Source organism: Narcine bancroftii, chromosome 5 (genome assembly GCF_036971445.1).
Source record: "Narcine bancroftii isolate sNarBan1 chromosome 5, sNarBan1.hap1, whole genome shotgun sequence".
NCBI lineage: Eukaryota > Metazoa > Chordata > Chondrichthyes > Torpediniformes > Narcinidae > Narcine > Narcine bancroftii.
Window position 1 is genome coordinate 47451143 of NC_091473.1, and position 14498 is coordinate 47465640.

The following is a 14498-nucleotide window of genomic DNA, read 5'->3' on the forward strand; positions in this document are numbered from 1 at the left end:
GTCAGTTGTATTGGCAATGCCTGAAATAGGTATAATATCCTTGGAAAAATGTTCATTTTAATACAGTTTATCCTTCCTATTAGTGTTAGTGGTAAATCTTTCCAATGCTCTAAATCGTCCTGTAATTTTTTCATTAGTGGATAATAATTGAGTTTATATAGTTGGCCGAGATTTTTGTTTATTTGTACACCTAGGTATCTTATTGCTTGCATTTGCCATCTAAATGGTGATTCCTTCTGAAATTTTGAGAAATCCGCATTATTCATAGGCAGTGCTTCACTTTTATTTACGTTGATCTTGTAACCCAACACTTCTCCATATTCCTTCAATTTCTTAAATAATTCTTTTATTGATAGTTCTGGTTCTGTTAAGTATACTATAACAGCATCCGCAAATGAACTGATTTTATATTCCTTGTCTTTTATTTTTATTCCTTTTATATTATTTTCTGTTCTTATCAATTCTGCTAGTGGTTCTATAGCTAATGCAAACAATAAAGGTGATAGTGGGCATCCCTGCCGTGTTGACCTGCTTAAGTTAAATTGCTTTGATACATGTCCTTTTACTGTCACTTTCACTAATGGTCCCTTATATAATGCTTTAATCCAATTAATATACTTCTCCGGTAAACTGAATTTTTGCAATACTTTGAACAAATAATTCCATTCTACTCTGTCAAAGTTCTTCTCTGCGTCTAAAGCAACTGCTACTGCTGGTGCTTTATTCCCTTCTACTGCATGAATTAAGTTAATAAATTTACAAATATTGTCTGTTGTGCGTCTTTTTTTGATAAATCCAGTTTGGTCTAGATTTACCATTTTCGGTACATACTCTGCTCATCTGTTTGCTAATAGTTTAGCTATTATCTTATAATCTGTGTTAAGTAAAGATATTGGTCTATATGACGCTGGTGAGAGTGGATCTTTCCCTTGCTTTAGTATTACTGTAATTATTGCTGTTTTATATGAATCTGGTAAGCTTTGTGTTTTATCAATCTGGTTGATTACTTCCAGGAGGGGCAGAATTAATAAGTCTTTAAATGTTTTATAGAATTCTATTGGGAATCCATCCTCTCCTGGTGTCTTATTATTTGGTAAATTTTTTATTATCTCTTGTATTTCTACTATTCCAAATGGCTCTGTTAATTTATTTTGTTCCTCTATTTGTAGTTTTGGTAGTTCAATTTTAGTTAGAAATTCATCTATTTCCCCTTCTTTCCCTTCGTTTTCAGTTCGGTATAATTTTTCATAGAATTCTCTAAAGTTTTCCTTAATTTCTTTTGGATTATATGTAATTTGTTTGTCTTTTTTCCTTGATGCCAATACCATTTTCTTAGCTTGTTCTGTCTTAAGCTGCCATGCTAGGAGTTTGTGCGTTTTTTCACCTAGTTCATAATATTTCTGTTTTGTCTTCATTATATTCTTCTCCACCTTATATGTTTGTAGTGTTTCATATTTTATTTTTTTTATCCGCCAATTCTCCTCTTTTAGTTGTATCTTCCTTCATTGCTAATTCTTTTTCTATATTTACTATTTCCCTTTCCAACTGCTCTGTTTCCTGATTATAGTCCTTCTTCATCTTGGTTACATAACTTATTATTTGCCCTCTAATGAATGCTTTCATTGCATCCCATAGTATAAACTTATCTTTCACTGATTTCGTATTTATTTCAAAATACATTTTAATTTGTTTTTCAATAAATTCTCTAAAATCCTGCCTTTTAAGTAACATGGGGTTTAATCTCCATCTATACATTTTTGGAGGGAAGTCCTCTAACTTTACTGTCAATATTCAGGGTGAATGGTCCGATAGTATTCTAGCTTTATATTCTGTTTTTTTTTACTCTATCTTGCATACGAGCTGATAATAAAAATAGGTCTATTCTTGAGTATGTTTTATGTCTAGCCGAGTAATATGAATATTCCTTTTCCTTTGGGTGTTGTTTCCTCCATATATCCAAAAGTTGCATTTCTTCCATCGATTTAATTATAAATTTGGTTACTTTGTTCTTTCTGTTATTTTTTTCCCAGTTTTGTCCATATTTGAATCCAAATTCAGGTTGAAATCCCCTCCTATTAATATGTTCCCCTGCGTATCTGCTATCTTCAAAAAGGTATCTTGCATAAACTTTTGATCTTCTTCGTTAGGTGAATATACATTGAGTAGATTCCAAAACTCTGAATATATCTGACATTTTATCATTACATATCTCCCTGCTGGATCTATTATTTCCTCTTCTATTTTAAATGGCACATTTTTACTAATTAATATAGCTACTCCTCTTGCTTTTGAATTATACGATGCTGCTGTTACGTGTCCTACCCAATCTCTCTTTAATTTCTTGTGCTCCAATTCAGTTAAATGTGTTTCTTGCACAAATGCTATATCAATTTTTTTCTTTTTTCAGTAAATTTAGCAGTTTCTTCCTTTTAATTTTGTTATGTATTTCATTAATATTTAAAGTCATATAGTTCAACGTAGCCATTTTATTCTTTGTTTATCTTCCCTTTCCATTTCTCCATCATTACCTTTCCTTCTTATCCATTTCTGTTTTCTTGTTTTGAACCCTTTATAAGACAACATTCCTAAAACATCAAACATTTTCCTTATTCTCCTATTTAAAACTTCTTTAGCCCCAATCCCCCCTTCCCCTCCTGAGTTGTCCTTTATCCCTTATCGGACAACCACATCTCCCCTCTCCATTTGGATTTGCGAATTCACTCGCAAGCGTCAGTTGATTTTGCAGTGACCGTAACTCCTCCCCCCCAGCCCCCCCCCAGAAAAGATTTCACTTTTCATATGTAACAAAGGTCACTCTTTTAATTCCCTCCTTATTGCCTCTATTTCATTTCCTTCCCTTATTAATTCTTGTCTATACTATCTATATTTTCCTCTAAATACGGATACATTCATGTATCCACATTATACATATACACACATATACCTCTTTACCCACATACATATAAATCGTGGTCATTTTTACTCTTATTACATGTCTTCATATCTCTGTTTGTTTTGTAGTTGTTCTGCAAATTTCCTTGCTTCCTCTGGATCCGAGAATAGTTTTTTTCCATAAGATTGTTTTCGATGTATTGAACTCCTTCCTCTTCTTCAGGAGTTCAAAACTTACGTGTCTTTTTAGTTCGCAGTCTTTTGTACTCTCGATACACGTCTTCATCTCTCAGTCTATTTTGTAATTGTTCTGCAAATTTTCGTGCTTCCTCTGGATCTGAGAATAGTCTGTTTTGTTGTCCTGGAATAAATATTTTCAATACCGCTGGATGCTTTAGTATAAATTTATACCCTTCCTTCCATAAAATCGCCTTTGCTGTATTGAACTCCTTTCTCTTCTTCAGGAGTTCAAAACTTATATCTGGATAAATGAAGATTTTTTGCCCTTTGTACTCCAGTGGCTTGTTGCCCTCTCTTACTTTTTCCATTGTTTTCTCCAGTACCTTTTCTCTTGTAGTATATCTTAGGAATTTTACTAAAATAGGTGTTGGCTTTGTTGTGGTTGTGGTTTAAAGGCCAATGCTCTATGTGCCCTTTCTATTTCCATTTCTTGCTGTAGTTCTGGACATCCTAGGATCCTAGGGATCCAATCTTTTATAAACTCTCTCATATTCTTGCCTTCTTCATCTTCCTTAAGGCCCACTATCTTTATGTTATTTCTTCTGTTATAATTTTCCATTATATCTATTTTCTGAGCTAACAGTTCTTGTGTCTCCTTAACTTTTTTATTAGATTCCTCTAATTTCTTTTTTAAGTCCTCTACCTCCATTTCTACTGCTGCTTCTCGTTCTTCCACCTTGTCCATTCTTTTTCCCATTTCTGATAAGGTCATATCTATTTTATTCATTTTCTCTTCTGTATTGTTTATTCTTCTTCTTAAATCATTAAATTCTTGCGCTTGCCTTTCTTTAAATGACTCCATGTATTCTTTAATAAGAGAAAGTATATCCTTTATCTTGCCTTTCCCTTCTTCTTCTACTTCACTGTACTCTTCCTCTTCTTCTTCCTCTGTGTTGGCCATCTGTTGTTTCTTTGTTGTCCTTTTCTTCTCTTCTTTCTTGTTTTCGTTGTCTTCTATGTTCTCCTCTTGCTGCAGGTGTTCTGCAGCTGTCATTGCCGGCTGTGGAGATCGACTCCCCAGATGGTCACCCCTCCCGTCGGTGTGTTTTTTTGCATGCGCATCGCGCATGCGCAAGGAGTCGCGCATGCGCGGTTGCGCACTTTTACTCGGCTCAGCGAGCCATTTTTGTAGTCCACTTTCTACCGACCTGTGGGAGCGGGTTTCTCTCTCCACCGCGGGCCTCTTCGAACAGGTAAGGCCTTCTCCTTCTTCTTCCGTTGTCTTCTCTTCCTCTCTTCTTACCGTTGGTTTTGATTTTTCTTTTTTCGTCACCATCTTCTTTCCACCTTTTTACTCACTTTACTTTAATTTTTATTTTTGTGCCTTTGTGTTTTCCTTTGTTTTTTCCGACTTTTCTGGAGAGGGCTGGAGTTCACCGTCCGGCCACTACTCCATCACGTGACTCCTCCCGTCCCACTCCATCTTGAGGTTCATTGATGACATCACTCATGACGGAAAATAGCAAGAAGATTGAGAGTCTAGTGGCAAGATAGCAATGTCTTTCTGAATGCCATTAATACAAAGGAGCTGATCATGGAATTCAAGGAAAGGAATAGAGCTCATGCTCCTGTCCACATCAATAGGTGTGATGGAAGATAGCATTATGTTCCTGAGAGTAAATATTTCCAAAGAACTGACCTGGACAATCCACATTGACAAGGTGGTCAAGAAAGCACACCAATGCCTCTCCTTTCTTCGAAGACTAAGGTAATTCGACGTGTCTTCCATGTCATTAAACAACTTCTATGGGTGCACCATTGAAAGCAGACTTGCTGGGTGCATCACAGATCGGACAAAGCTACAGGTGAATGCAGCTCAGAACATCACACAATCCTTCCCTCCATGGGCTCCAGGCACACCTCCTGCTGCCATGTAAAACAACATACTAAAGGACCCATCCCAACCTAGACACGCAGTCTTCTCCCTCCTCCTATCAAAGAGATGGTTCAAGTGTGTGAAATTGTGCATCAATGGGCTTAAAGACAATGTATTCCCCACAGCCATCAGGCTCCAGAATGAACCACTTTACAATGCTACCTGCTGCTCTTTCCATGTACTAACTGATCTTTCTCATTGTAACCTTATGCTCCATATCTGTGCTCTGGTCTTGTTATTTTGTATGGCTGTATGAATGACAGAGTTGACTTGATAGACCACTCACAGAAGAACCCTTCACTCTACCATGTAATGTGACAATATACTTGAAAAAAATTAACAATTGGACATCTGGATGGTAATGCCAAGAAGAAAGGTTTCTATCATTCACAGTAAGTGAGTGCTTAGAGTGTTCCACAGGCAAACATATCCTAATCATTGACCATATCAAGATGAGTCTAACCACATGGACGTGTTTTGTGTCTGCTCACTGTTAGGGCAGTGCTGCTTCCACATTGAACATTGTAGAACAGTGGTCCTCAACCTTTTTCTTTCTGCTCACATGCCACTTTAAGTAATCCCTATGCCATCGGTGTTCTGTGATTAGTGAAGAATTGCTTAAAGCGGTATGTGAATGGGAAGGGAAGGTTGAGAATCACTGCTCTAGGCCCAATTGTTACTGAAATATTTTGCTTGAGAAAAATTGTCATTGGCCCATTTCCTTTGGAGTTATGAAACCGTGCACATAACGAGTCAATTAGGTCCAACCAACCAATTTTCCCTTGCAACCGTGTCTGCCTGTCCCGCATCGGACTTGTCAGCCACAAACGAGCCTGCAGCTGACGTGGACATTACCCCTCCATAAATCTTCGTCCGCGAAGCCAAGCCAAAGAAAGAAGAAGGTACGATTAAAACAGTGGTTTTCAAACTTTTTCTTTCCACCCACACACCACCTTAAGCGATCCCTTACTAATCACAGAGCACCTATGGCATAGGGAATACTTAAAGTGGGATGTGAGTGGAAAGAGAAAGGTTGAGAAGCCCTGCTGTAGAAATTCAGCAAATCATTGAATCACCGTGCAAACCATTCAATCTGTTGATTATTAATTGAACCAAGACTGAAGAATCCAGTTTGCTGGCCTTTCCCTCCTTGTCTTTTAAAACCTTTCAAGTTCTCTTCTTTGCTGCAAGTAAACCAGAAGACTTTGGTAACGACTAAAGTCAGTGTGTATGTATTTAGATATTGTACTTAATTTTCTCTTCTCTATAAAGGGACCGAAAGGAGAACAAGGTGATAAAGGTTCAATGGGCTTCCCAGGAGCAAGAGGTCCTCATGGTCAAAAGGTATGAACTTTCATTCTGTTAAATTCAATACAGATATTCCTTAATTTGTGAGCATTCACTTTTGAATTTTCAATGCAACACCATTTACAACTTCGATGGACAAACCTATTTTTTTGTAATAATGAATTGTACGCATGATGTCTCAGGACCATAAATTCAACAAGCCGTACCAGTAGTTGCCTTTATGTCTTAATCTATTGAATCTCAGATGGTAACACAACCTTTCTTTCCATGCATAACCTTGCTGCTATGAATGTGGAACATGGAACAGTACAAGTGCAGGAACAGGCCCTTTGGCCCACATGTCTGTGTCAAACATGATGCCCTAATTAACTGCTGTTTGCACATGATCCATAGCCCTCTACAGTATTTCCAGCATAGTTATCTGTCTATCAAAAAGCTTCTTGGAAGCTACTATTGCATGTACTTCCAACACTAGGACATAGAATAATACAACACAGTAGAGGCCCTTCAGCCCTCGATGTTATGCCAACCCATATATTCCTTCCTAAAAAAAAGTAATAAACCTTCCCTTACCCTGTAGCCCTCTATTTTTCTTTCATCCATGTGTCTGTCTAAGAGACTCTTAAATGCCCCAAATGTTTTAGCCTCCACCACCATCCCTGGCAAGGCATTCCAGGCATCCACAACTCTCTGTATATTAAAAAAAAAAATACCCCTGATGTCTCCCCCAAACTTCCCTCCCTTAACTTTGTACACATGTCCTCTGGTGTTTGTTGATCCTGCCCTAGGGAACAGGTGCTGTCTGTCCACCCTATCTATGCCTCTCATAATCTTGTAGACCCCTATTAAGTCTCCTCTCATCCTTCCTTGTTAACCTTGTCTCATAAGACTTGTTTCGCAATCCAGGCAACATCCTGATAAATCTCCTCTGCACCCTCTCTATAGCCATCCTTCCTATAATGAGGTGACCAGAACTGAGCACTACTCTGTGTGGTCATAACCAAGATATGTAGAGTTGTAACATGACCTCTTTTCTGCTGAATTCAATCCCCCATTAATGAATCCCAGTATCCCATAGGCCTTCTTAATTATCTGATCAACGTGTGAGGCGACCTTGAGGAACGTATGCATCTGCACCCCAAGGTCCCTCTGTTCATTCACACTCTTAAGTAACTGACCATTAACCCTGTACTCAACCATCTGGTTAGTCCTTCCAAAATGCATCACCTTACACTTATCCGGATTGAAATCCTTCTGCCACTTTGGCCAACTCTGCATCCTATCTATATAGTAACCTTTGACAACCTTCAGCTCCATCCACAACTCCTTGAACCTTCGTGCCATCCGCAAACTTACTGACCCACCCTTCCACCTCTTTATCCAGGTCATTTATAAAAATCACAAAGAGCAAGGGTTCCAGAACAGATCCTTGTGGCACTCCACTAGTCACTGACCTCCAGACCTAGAAGTCCATTCCAGCCACCTACTATTCTCTTTAAAAAAAGAAAGGCCTTGTCCCCCATATCTCTTTTAAACTATTTCCCATCACCTTAAATGCATGTCCTCCAGTATGTGACATATTTTCCTTAGAAAAAAGATTCTAATGCTATCAATGCCTCATAATTTTATAAACTTCTATCAGGTCTCCCCTTAACTACCATTGCTCCTGAGTAAACAACCCAAGTCTGTCCATCCTCTCCCCTTTGTACATATCCTCTAATCCAGCCAACATCCTGGCTAATCTGTCCTCTTTCCAAAGATTCCATATTCTGTCATGGGACAACCAGAATTGCATACAGTATGCCAGTATGGCTGAACCAAAATTTATATAGCTACAGCATGACTTCCTTACCTTTACACTCAAATAAAACACTCAAAAGAAATGATCAGTATCATTGTGGTATTGCTGGTTTTCTTGGAAAATAACTCCCTTTGCTCTCTCCTGGATACTGTTGTCACATCTGTTCATCATTGCACATTGGAGCACTAATGTGTGGTATTCTATCATTATACTTCGGTGACTGTATATACCACATACTATTGAGCTTTGGGTTTCATAGACCGGGATGAACCTAGATCCCAGATTCACAGATCCCAAGTCTTTGAAAAGGCTGAGTATAAATGCTTCAGTATGCATTCTTACATCAGTTGCATTTCAATATCTATCATCTGTTAAGCTATAATATGTATATTCCTTTTATGTCTGTTACACTACTTCCTGTAACAATATATGAACACTTTCCCATTCAAGCTACATTTGGGGTTATATAGTTTGACTTCTTGCTGGCTCTCTACTCAGTTTCTCGGTCTACTCTCAAGGAAAGGTTCACTTTGGCCCTTGTTTTATCTCCAGGTACAACCTTTTATTACCTGAGTTTCCTGCTTTATGACTACACTTCAAAAAGCCAGTATAGAAATTAGTACCTGTATCTAGAGGCCCTGATAGCGCCTCATTTCTGCGAAGAGCTCTTGACAAAGTGGTGACTCTCTGTCTTCCTTATGGTAGACAAAGAATTTCATGTATGTTACAAAATGTTTTATCATGTGATAATAATGGAACCTTTACCTATTTATTTATATATTTGCTTGTTCTCTTGTTTTCTCTCCCTCTCCCTCATCTCCCTGTCTTGCTCTCTCGCTCTCACTCTTGCCCTCTCTTGCACTTTCTTTCTGCACATCTTTGTTTGGCTTCTAGGATAGGTATCAGGAGTGTGGTTCAGCCAGCTTGGTCTATAATGCCACTCAAGAATATCGTGCCAACACTCACTACCTACATTTGCAAGCCAGCAACCACTTCACTATTGTAAAAGTAATCCCATATAACATTCCAACCCAATTTAAAGATGTACCAACTTCTACTTTTGTGGTAAACCACTGTTCTGCTAAGATTGGCTTCTGCCAGCTGGACACGCCTCCTGAGACCTATCCTACCCTTAGCCCTTTGCATGCTTCCCATTTCACTCTGCCTTGATCAGTCAATGACGTTGACGGCTGTTCCAGTCTTTAGTTAATTAAAGCCCATCAGTTTCACAACTTCAGTCTTTTGTGATTATTAATGGTGCATCATCTTTATCTCTTGTTACCAGGGTCAGCAAGGTGAAACTGGGGAACCAGGGAAACCGGTAAGATTGGCACTCCTGTTTCCTGTTGATGCTTGAAAATGTGACCTGTTAACTCATTACTGTACATTGCAACTGAAGGTGCAAATTCAGTGCACTGACAGTGTGTGACAATTCACCTTAGGGCACCACATCATCAAGTGTAAATGCACTGCAGAGTTTAGTTTGAATCTTAAATGTAGGGTGGAGGTCTGCATTCTTGGCCCTTCTCTATATTGTCTCCATGTTCCTGAGCAGATGACAATGCTTGGTGTCCATTTCTATGACTAACTTTATTTTCCTTTGGGTGGATTATTTTTAGGGAATACCAGGAAGAAACGGTGATCATGGAGCAAAAGGAGACCATGGTGACAGAGGAGAAGCTGGTCCGAAAGGTTTCAAAGTAAGTCACTGCGATTGGTGCAATGATACCTGGATAAAATCTTTATTATTTAGTACTCGAACTGTGAGCAGCTTTGATCACTTAATACAAAGGGGTTTTCCAAGTATGAGTGTGATTCTGCAAAAATACAGTTAAGTCCAAGCTAACAGTGGGGTCATTTACAGTGAGTTGAATCATATTGGTCCACATTTAGTTACGAACTGGATTTTGCCTTGAAAATGTCAAAGGATTGAATAAAAAAGACTCTAAAAGCCGTTGTTGTTAGTCTCAGTATTGTGTTGGGATCTAGTCCAAGGGTCCACACGTCAACTGCCAGGAATTCCTCCAAGAGGAGCACATTGTCTCCAAGGTTACATAAATGGGGTTTCACACACACCTTGTGTATTTTATGCAGTAAATTGCATCTGCATAATTGCATCTGTTGTCACTGTTTCAGCGCACACAAGTCCTTCATATAAACAAAGTGCTGATGACCCTTAGGGTTTGTATATGAGAATGAACAAAGAGTGGTGTACACACAGGCCTTGTGTGCATAATTAGTCACAAAGAGCTAGTGCACACAAATGAGTTGGTGTGTACCAGAGCCCAGTATGTGTCGAGTCAGTGTCCATTGTAAGCAGCACCTTTGTTCATTTTACAGGGTGACAAAGGAGTGAAAGGCGCCTGTGGTTTAGATGGAGAAAAGGGAAGTAAGGTAAGAAGCTGGCAGAACTGATTGTATCTGACTTCAAAAAGAAAACTGTTGAAAATTGCTGGTTAAATAATACTAGAGTGTAATCTGGTTACTGACTCCAGTAAAGTGGTAGTTTATGTATGCAATGTTCAATATGAGTCTTTTGTCATATCATCAGTACAAGGTGCCGATACATTGACATTCTATTGTCATGTCATCAGTACAAGGTGCCGATACATTGACATTCTATTGTCATATCATCAGTACAAGGTGCCGATACATTGACATTCTATTGTCATGTCATCAGTACAAGGTGCAGATACATTGACATTCTATTGTCATATCATCAGTACAAGGTGCAGATACATTGACATTCTATTGTCATGTCATCAGTACAAGGTGCCGATACATTGACATTCTATTGTCATGTCATCAGTACAAGGTGCCGATACATTGACATTCTATTGTCATGTCATCAGTACAAGGTGCCGATACATTGACATTCTATTGTCATATCATCAGTACAAGGTGCCGATACATTGTCATTCTATTGTCATGTCATCAGTACAAGGTTCAGATACATTGACATTCTATTGTCATGTCATCAGTACAAGGTGCCGATACATTGACATTCTATTGTCATGTCATCAGTACAAGGTGCCGATACATTGACATTCTATTGTCATATCATCAGTACAAGGTGCCGATACATTGACATTCTATTGTCATGTCATCAGTACAAGGTGCAGATACATTGACATTCTATTGTCATGTCATCAGTACAAGGTGCCGATACATTGACATTCTATTGTCATGTCATCAGTACAAGGTGCAGATACATTGACATTCTATTGTCATATCATCAGTACAAGGTGCCGATACATTGACATTCTATTGTCATATCATCAGTACAAGGTGCCGATACATTGACATTCTGTTGTCATGTCATCAGTACAAGGTGCCGATACATTGACATTCTGTTGTCATGTCATCAGTACAAGGTGCCGATACATTGACATTCTGTTGTCATGTCATCAGTACAAGGTGCCGATACATTGACATTCTGTTGTCATGTCATCAGTACAAGGTGCCGATACATTGACATTCTGTTGTCATGTCATCAGTACAAGGTGCCGATACATTGACATTCTGTTGTCATGTCATCAGTACAAGGTGCCGATACATTGACATTCTGTTGTCATGTCATCAGTACAAGGTGCCGATACATTGACATTCTGTTGTCATGTCATCAGTACAAGGTGCCGATACATTGACATTCTGTTGTCATGTCATCAGTACAAGGTGCCGATACATTGACATTCTGTTGTCATGTCATCAGTACAAGGTGCCGATACATTGACATTCTTTCTCAATTGGTACATGAGAAACACCAACTTCGATAGTACAAATGTAAATTACCACAAAGCTAATGTATGGATTTTCATTGAAAGAGTACATTAGTCCAAGCCCAATGCATCCTAGATGAGAAAGGAAGTAAAATAAAGTGCTTGTGAGAAATATCATCAAAACAGCGTTTTTTTTAATAGCTAGGAAGATTATGGGTAGAATAAGAATGAATTCGTAAAATTAATGTGGGAGGCAGAGAGATTGTGAGAAATGATTAGAGGACAACATTAAACTGAACTTTTGAATTCTTTGTAAACATGCCAGGTCTTAGCAGTCAGCAAGGGAAAAAACTAAAGCAATTAGTGCCTGAAGGAGATCTTCAGAGGGAGCAGCCATGCTTAATGTATTACATGAGAACTTAACATCTTCATGAAGGAAGTAAATGATGTGACAAAAAAAATCTCGAGGTGAGGCAAAGAGAAAGTGGAAGGAATTAATGTTTCAGGAAGTTTCCAAGGCTCTAAGCCCAGGTTCCAGAAAAAAGCAAAGTTAGAACTAGCTGATGTTTTCTTTCTGATACAGCCAAATGCATTTGAGTGTTGGAGTGCTGAAGGATTGTTTCGGGAACATTGTTATTTTAGAAATGAAAATTAAACCAGGAAAGTATAGTCCTGTTGGTGAGAATAAATTCTGTTATTGAATGATGATCTACCGGGACCAATGCCTGAAGAGGGCGCACAAAATCAGTGAACCGGCCGGACTCGTAAGGCCAACATGGCCTGTTTCCGCTCCGTAAATGGTTATATGGTATGGTTATGGTTAATAGATTACAAGCACAACCTGATTATGCTTCAAAGTGATAAATCACAGGTTGGAGGTCTGCAGAGTATTGTCAACAGCACATGAGGAAAGATGTAAAGGGCACAGAAAGGGCAGAAGATTTATCAAAGTGGAGGGAGTTCAGTTGTGAACAGAGCTTGGAAACATTTGTACCATTCTCTTTGAACAGACAAGATTAAGCCATGGCCAAATAGAGTGTGGCAAGCGGTTTAACTGAGCAGAAAGAAGAGAAATTTCTGTGTCCAGCAAGTGATATGTGGTAATAGAACCATAGAAAACTGCAGCACAGAAACAAGCCCTTTGGCTCTTCTAGTCTGTGCTGAACTACAATTCTGCCTTGATCCACAGACCTGCAACTGAACTATATCCCTCTATACACCTCTCATCCATGTACCTATTTTAATTGTCAAAATTGAGCCTGCATTTACCAATTCAGCTGGAAGCTCATTCCACACATTCACAACTCTTTGTATGAAGAAGTTCCCTCCAATGTTCCCTTTGAACTTTTCCCCTTTCATAACCCTTGTCCTATAGTTTTTATCTCTCCTAATCTCAGAGATGGATTCAAACTCATTGTAAAAGAGTTGGAGAAGACGGGATAAGAATATTTTCATTTAGAGAACTGTAAGGAATTGGAACACTGAAGCAGAGCTGGTGGAACCGATTCCATAACATTGTTAAATGAGATTTTGGCCATCTCTTAGAAAAAATGCAGTAAATGACAGAATCTTGGAGAGTGTTGTAGAATGGGGAGACCCAGGGGTACAGTATATAGTTCCCTGAAAGTGGTGACAGATATGGTGGTGAAGAAGGTGTTTGGCATGCTTGTTTTCATCAGTCAAAGTGCAGGAGTTGGGACGTCATGTTACAGTTCAAGAAGACATTGGGAAGGCTACATTTAGATTATTGATTGCAGTTCTGGTTACTGTGTTGTAGGAAGGCTGTCAAAATAAGATTCACAAGCATGCTATTTGGACTGGAGAGCTTGAGTTATAATCAGAAATTGAATTGGAGAGAGTTCCCCCCCCCCCCACCCAGAACACTGGAAATGAGGGATGACCTTTTGGAGGGGGCATAGATGATAGATGAGCTGAATAATCAAAGACTTTCCTCGGAGTAGAGGAATTTACCAGTAAACCAAGAGGATATAGACTTGAGATGAGAAGTGAAAGATTTAGAAGGGACATAAGGGGCAACTTTCTTGTAGAGAATGGTGGTCATATAGAATAAGACGCCAGAGGCAACTATAGAGGTGGTGACAGTTAAAACATTTTAAAGATGTTTGGGCAGGTACATGGATAGGGAAGGTTTAGAGTGATAGGGGGAAAATGGAGGCAAAAGCAACTAGCCAAGATCAACAACTTGGTCGGCATGGACAATTTGAGTTGAAGGGACTGTTTCCATCCTGTAAAGTTCTATAACTCTTCGAGGTGCAGACCCAGTTACGGGCCCAAAACATCTGGCCTTTCGAAGAGCCTGTTGAGCAGAATGTTTTCCTGCTAAACTTGTGATCCCAGAGCATGGCTTATCTGCACTTGCTCTCTCTGCTGCCTGTAATACCTTTCACAATCAAAAATATTTCCAAGCAAATTTTAAAATATTTTGTTGACACCTCCATTCCAAATCAAGGTGGAGAATTCCAGCATCATGGTTAGTGCAGGGACAGCATGGTTATTGTCAGGGTGGCATGGTTAGCGCAATGCTATTACAGCACCAAAACCTGAGTTTGAAGATGGCGTTGTCTCTAAGAAGCTTGAACCTTCTTCCCATGTCTGAATGGATGTCCTCTGTGTGCTCCACTTTCATCCCATCCTTCAAAAC

At 39.0% G+C, this 14498-nt stretch overlaps 1 protein-coding gene across 1 annotated transcript in view; it reads left to right on the top strand.

The window, feature by feature from the left end:
* The window catches only part of LOC138765292 (collagen alpha-1(VII) chain-like), a 188701-nt gene that overhangs the window by 160951 nt on the left and 13252 nt on the right, over window positions 1–14498 (top strand). The window contains exons 65-68 of the mRNA XM_069942338.1: window positions 6281–6352; window positions 9403–9438; window positions 9737–9817; window positions 10458–10511. Of these exons, the coding sequence (XP_069798439.1) occupies window positions 6281–6352; window positions 9403–9438; window positions 9737–9817; window positions 10458–10511 (243 nt within the window). The remainder of the gene's footprint in view (window positions 1–6280; window positions 6353–9402; window positions 9439–9736; window positions 9818–10457; window positions 10512–14498) is intronic.